Raw genomic sequence first — 6800 nt, forward strand, 5'->3', positions numbered from 1 at the left:
CACACACACACACACACAAACCTTATTAGAACTAATAAATTCAGAGGAGGCAAGATGGTGAAGAAGTATGAAGCTCCATAAATTTCATTTGCCCCCATCTCTCAAATGGAGAAGGCCTGAAGCCATAGGAACCCTTACAGATTACAGGAGTTTGGGAGGAAAAGGAGACAGAGTCCACTGAGAAAACAACCTTATAACCTGACTTTGATCTGGATGCCTGGTCCCAGGCGACGCCAGGACAAACTACTCCTCTGCTCTCCAGCTCGATAAGCAAATAACTGAACAAAAATTTAGAATAATAGTCATAAAATTAATCACTAGGCTTGAAAAAGACAGGGAAGACATCAGAGAAACTATTGCTACAAAGACTATAGAGCTTAAAAATAGGTGTGATGAATTAAAAAATGGTATAAATGAGATGCATAATAAAATGGAGGTGTCCAATGCATGGACTGAAGAGACAGAAAGGAGAATAGGTGAATTAGAAGACACAATTATAGAAAAAGAGTAAGCCAAGAAAAAGAGAGATAAACACAAAAGGAGAGTTCGAGAGCTGAGTGATACAATCAAATGGAACACTATCCGTATCACAGGAATTTCAGAAGAAGAAGAAAGAGGAAAAGGTGCTGTAGGAGTCCTTGAACAAATTATAGCAGAGAACTTCCCCAATCTGGGGAGGGAAACAGACATTGAAATCCAAGAGGCACAGAGAACTCCCCTCAGACGTAACTTGAATCGATCTTCTGAATGACATATCATAGTGAAACTGGCAAAATATAAGGACAAAGAGAGAATTCTGAAAGCATTCTCATATGCTTTTATCCTAACATACATGAAAGCATGTTTTATCCTAACATACATGAAAGCATGTATGAAAGCATGAAATACATGCTTTCATGTATGTTAGGATAAAAGGGCCCTAACATACAAAGGGAAACCTATCAGGTTAGTTACAGACCTGTCTACTGAAACTTTGCAGGCCAGAAAAGAATGGCAGGAAATCTTCAATGTGATGAACAGAAAAATTATGCAGCCAAGAATCCTCTATCCAGCAAGCCTGTCATTCAGAAGAAAAGGAGAGATAAAAGTCTTCCCCAATAAACAAAAATTGAAAGAATTAGTCACCACTAAACCAGCCCTACAAGAAATCCTGAGGGGGACTCTATGAGGGAAATGTTGCAAGGAACACAAGGTACCAGAGACACCATCACAAGCATGAATCCTACAAAGAACACAATGACTCTAAACCCATATTTTTCAATAATAACACTGAATGTAAATGGACTAAACACTCCAATCAAAAGCCATAGGGTAGCAGAATGGATAAAAAAACCAAAATGCATCTATTTGCTGTCTACAAGAGTCTCATTTTAGAACTGAGGACACTTTCAGATTGAAAGTGAGGGGATGGAGAAATATATATCATGCTACTGGAAATCAAAAGAAAGCTGCAGTAGCTATACTTACATCAGACAAACTGGACCTTAAAGTAAAGGCAGTAACAAGGGATGAAGAACAGCATTATAGAATAATTACAGGGTCTATCCATCAGAAGAGCCAGCAATTATAAATGTCTACGCACTGAATACGGAAGCACCCGAATACATAAAACAATTACTTACAAACAGAAACAATCTTATGGATAAGAATGTGCTAATAGCAGGGGACTTTAATACTCCACTTACAGCAATGGATAGGTCAACTAGACAGAAAATCACTAAAGAAACAATAGATTTAAATGACACATTGGACCAGATGGATTTGACAGATATATTTAGAACTCTACATCCTGAGGCCATGGAATTCACTTTCTTCTCAAGTGTGCATGGCACATTCCCCAAGATACATCACATACTGGGTCATAAAGCAGCCCTCAATAAATATAAAAGAATTGAGATCATACCATGCATGCCTTCAGATCACAATGCTATGAAACTTGAAATGAACCACAGGATGAAGTCTGGAAAACCTCCAAAAATATGGAGGTTAAAAAATACCCTACTAAAGACAGAATGGGCCAATCAAGCAATTAGAGAAAAATTTCAAAATACATGGAAACAAATGAAAATGAAAATATAACAATTCAAACTCTATGGGATGTGGCAAAGGCAGTTAAGAGGCAGCTAAGAGGAAAGTACATTGCACTCCTGGCTATTTCAAGAAATTAGAAAAAGCGCAAGTACAAAATCTAACAGTGCACCTAAAGGAACTAGAAGGAGAGCAACAAGAGCACCCCAAACCCCAAAGGAGAAGAGAAAGAATAAAAATCAGGGCAGAAATAAACAATACAGAATCCAAAAAAACAGTTGAACAGATCAATGAAACCAAGAGGTGTTTTTTTAAAAAAATAAACAAAACTGACAAACCTCTAGACAAGCCTCTCAAAAAGAAAAGGGAGAGAACCCAAACAGACAAAATAATGAATGAAAATGGACTTATTACAACAGATCCCTCTGAAACACAAGCAATTAGCAGGGAATACTGTGAAAAATTATATGCCAACAAATTGGACAACTTAGAAGAAATGTACAAATTCCTAAACACACACTCACTACCAAAATTTAGATGGGAAGAGATAGAAAATCTGAACAGATCCAAAACTAGTGAAGAAATTGAATCAGTTATCAAAAATCTCTGAACAAATAAGAGCCGTGGGCCAGATGGCTTCCATGGGGAATTCTACCAGACATTTAACACAGAGTTAATACCCATTCTTCTCAAGCTATTCAAAAAAAATATAAATGGAAGGAAAATTTCTGAACTCATTCTATGAAGCCAGCATCACTTTGATTCCCAAGCCAGACAGAGACCCAACAAAAAAAGAGACTACAGGCCAATATCCTTGATGAATACTAATGCAAAAATCAACAAGATACTTGCAAATCGAATCCAACAGCACATAAAAAGAATTATCCACCATGATCAAGTGGATTCATTCCTGGGTTACAGGGCTGGTTCAATATTCACAAATCAATCAATGTGATACATCACATTAACAAAAGAAAAGATAAAAACCATATGATCCTGTCGATAGATGTACAAAAAGCATTTGACAAGATACAGCATCCCTTCTTAATAAAGACCCTAGAGAAAGTTGGGATAGAAGGAACTTACTTAAACATCATAAAAGCCATCTATGAGAAGCCCTCAGCTAACATCATCATCAATGAGGAAAAACTGAGAGCTTTCCCCCTGAAATCAGGAACATGACAAGGATATAATTTCTTACTTGACACATCCCAAAAGGCAAGGGTATCAAAGAACAAAAATGAACTACTGGGACCTCATCAAGATAAAAAGCTTCTGCATGGCAAGAGAAACAATCAATAAAACTAATAGGCAACCAATGGAATGGGAAAAGATAGTTGCAAATGACATATCAGATAAAGGGCTAGTATCCAAAATCTATAAGGAACTAACCAAGCTCCATACCTGAAAGACAAATAATCTAGTGAAGAAATGGGCAGAAGACATGAACAGACACTTCTCCAAAGAAGACATCCAGATGGCCAACAGACACATGTAACGATGCTTAGTGTCCCCCATTATCAGGGAAATGCAGATCAAAACCACACTGAGATACCACCTCATGCCGCTCAGAGTGGCTAAAAGGAACAAATCAGGAGACTATAGATGCTGGTGAGGCTGTGGAGAAACGAGTTCCCTCCTACACTGTTGGTGGGAATGTAAACTGGTGCAGCCCCTCTGGAAAACAGTGTGGAGGTTCCTCAAAAAATTAACAATAGAACTCCCCTATGACCCAGCAATAGCACTGCTAGGAATTTACCCAAGGGATACCCAAGGGGCACAGGTGCACAGGTTCCCCATTTTTCATAGAAGCACTCTCAACAATAGCCAAAACATGGAAAGAGCCTAAGTGTCCATCAACAGACGAATGGATCAAGAAGATGTGGTTTATCTATACAATGGAATACTACATGGCATTGAGAAAGAATGAAATCATGCCATTTGCAGCAACATGGATGGAACTTGAGGGTGTTATGCTGAACGAAATAAGTCAGAGAAGGACAGATACCATATGTTTGCATGTATAGGTGTATTAGGAGGAACTTAATGGAGAACCATGAGGGAGAAGAAGAAAAATAGTTGGGGAGAGGGAGGGAGGCAAACCATGAGAGACTCTTGAATGCTGTGAACAAACTGAGGGCTGCTGGGGGTAGGGGAAAGGGGAAGGGGAGTGAGGGGCACGGAGGAGGGCACTTGTTGGGATGAGCACTGGGTGTTATATGGAAACCAACTTGACAATAAACTATTTAAGAAAAAAAAAGAACTAATAAATTCAGTAAAGTCACAGGATACAAAGTCAATATGCAAAAATAAATTTCATTTCTATATACTAATGAAGAAATATCAAAAAGAGAATTTAAGAAAAATTATCATTTATAATTGTATCATAAAGAATAAAGTACCTAGGAATCAATTTGACCAAGGAGGGGAAAGACCTGTGCATTGAAAATGGCCATACTTCCCAAAACAATCTACAGATTCAATACAATCCTTATCAGAATTCTAATGGAAGGTGTTCTGAGATTCCTTTCATAATAATCTTTACCCCCAAAGGGATAGACTTTTTTTGTGGGTCCTCATGCCACCATGATATTACTTCCATCATAGTATAGTGTAACCATTAGTTTACCTGTTCATCCTGTCCACCTCTTTGTCCAAACTGTGAGTACTTGAGTTGGGCTCTCTTTGGTCATTGCATCCCTGATGCCTAAGAGAATGGCTGACCAACACACATGTTTTATCAATGAGTGAATTGTTATTTATCCCATATTTGAACATAGAAAACTATGAGAAACATAGTAGAGTTACCTGAAGGAGTTTTCTGCAAAAATAGTAGATTTTCCAGGGAGTGTGCATAGTGATATGGGAGATTCTGATTGCTAACCATGATTTTGACCTAGAAGTCCATAAAAGAAGGGCACCTCAAAGTATATTCTGCTTAACTAGATTGGATGGAAGCTTATGAAATTTCTCTTAAATGTATATTCTTTCTTTTTAATTATGTATTTGGATTACTGCTTTTGTTTTCCTCTGGGTATCATGTCATCCTTGGAATTACACTGGTTTTTAAAATTACTCAAACTACTTGGGGTAGTCTTATATATTAACTTTTTGTTTCTCTTCATTTTTTTCTTTTCTTTTCTTTTTTCTTCTTCATCTTTTTCAAGTAGCCTGTGATTCTCTGGCTGATACTGTGTTCAATACCGTATGGACCTTGGGCTGCCGACCTTTTATGAATAGCCAAAGGGCAGCCTGCATCTGTGCAGAAGAGGAGAAAGAAGAGTTATGAGAAAGAGGTATCCCATTCTGGTTCTGAGTGACGCCACAGCTGTCAGTCTCAGAGATGGTGTGGCAGATGTGTCTCATCCTTGCTTCCAAAAGTTTGGATAACACAAAGCAAGAGAAAGGAAACATTGTTCTACAGTTGAAAAGTGAATCCCATCCTTTGGGAGAACTGCAAAAAAGACATGGAGTGATTTGAAGACTCTTCTTCACTTTACCAATGGTCTCCCCAACCAAGACATATTTGCCTGGCAATTCAGTTCTTAGTTTAAAGACTAAAATAAAGACTAAAATATTGGGATTCTCAGACTTGGTAATTATATTCGTAAGTGAAATTTTGCAGCATCCAACCATTTGGGAGGCAAAGACTTTCCTCTGATTCATGTTTCAGTTGCCAGTAAGCATCTCACATTTAATATTCTTTTTAGAAAATATGAAAAGAGATGAATGAATTCCATTATCACCAATGTGCTTCCATTTCACTTAGAAGAGAACAGAGCCCAACCTGGTAAGTTCCACTGATGATAGCAGTCATTTCCACTGGTGCTGGAGAGAGAAGAACAGGGGGTCAAGGTCAGAGACTTACTTGGTGAACACTAGTGGAGATGGAGGTCGGATGGAGTTAGGTCTCTGAGGTTCCGTTTTTTCCTTCAGCGAATTATTCCTGTTGATATTCCCAGTTACTAAGTGGTATTAGTGTCATGTTAAGATCTGAGAAGCACTTAGTAAAATTGCCACTGAAGATAGCTAGGAGAAGTCCCTGAAATCTGAGGGGACACAAATGGTCAGTCCCTAAACTCTGATTCTCAATACTGACTGCAGATTAGAATCACGAAAGGAGCATTAAGAAGCAAAAACTCTCTGGGGGTGGTATCTCCCTATGTTTTATGAATGCTCCCCACCTGATCCTGATGCACTGGGAGGGCTGAGGTCCGCTAAGGTCGGGGATCAGCAAATGAAACTCATGGGCCAAATCAGGTCTAACACCGCTTCTGAGTAGTTTTATTGGAACACAACCACGTTCTCATTTGTTTATGGCCACTCCTGTGCTACAAGCTCAGAGCTGAATAGTTGTGATGACTGTATAGCCAGAAAGCCTGAAATGTTTACCATTTGGCTCTTGACAGCAAAAGTTGGCCAATTCCTAATCTAGGTCATTCTGTTCTTTTGCTTCTTTTTAATTTTACTGGTTCCATTAAGAATTGTTGATTAGAGCCATTTCAAAAAAGAAAAAGAAGAAAAACTGTTTCCTGATCTTATGTAAAGCCATAAACATAATTTGCATATTAGGCAATTGGATTTCACTGCATACAAAATTTATCTCTGTGATTTATAATATTTGCTTCAATAAAATGTATTAAGCACCTACCTACAAAATAGAGCATGGTGTAATTTTACACCTTTTTTTTTTTTTTTGCCGTAATAGTCTGAGGGCAAAGAATCCAAATAATGGGACATATGGCACCAAATTTTAATTTTGTCTACAGTTC

The 6800-nt window shown here is 38.1% G+C and overlaps 1 protein-coding gene across 3 annotated transcripts in view; it reads left to right on the forward strand.

Moving 5' to 3' along the window:
- Positions 1–5642, forward strand: part of PLA2G12B (phospholipase A2 group XIIB) — a 31710-nt gene extending 26068 nt beyond the window's left edge. Inside the window, exon 4 of one of the 3 annotated variants that reach the window (XM_077778639.1) lies at positions 5196–5642. In XM_077778639.1, the coding sequence (XP_077634765.1) occupies positions 5196–5317 (122 nt within the window). In that variant the 3' untranslated portion in view covers positions 5318–5642. The remainder of the gene's footprint in view (positions 1–5195) is intronic. The other 2 variants (XM_077778637.1, XM_077778638.1) reach the window with 2 other exon arrangements.
- Positions 5643–6800: the final 1158 nt, after the last annotated feature.

The sequence above is a fragment of the Crocuta crocuta genome, unplaced genomic scaffold (genome assembly GCF_008692635.1).
Source record: "Crocuta crocuta isolate KB4526 unplaced genomic scaffold, BGI_CrCroc_1.0 scaffold167, whole genome shotgun sequence".
Taxonomy (NCBI): Eukaryota; Metazoa; Chordata; class Mammalia; order Carnivora; family Hyaenidae; genus Crocuta; species Crocuta crocuta.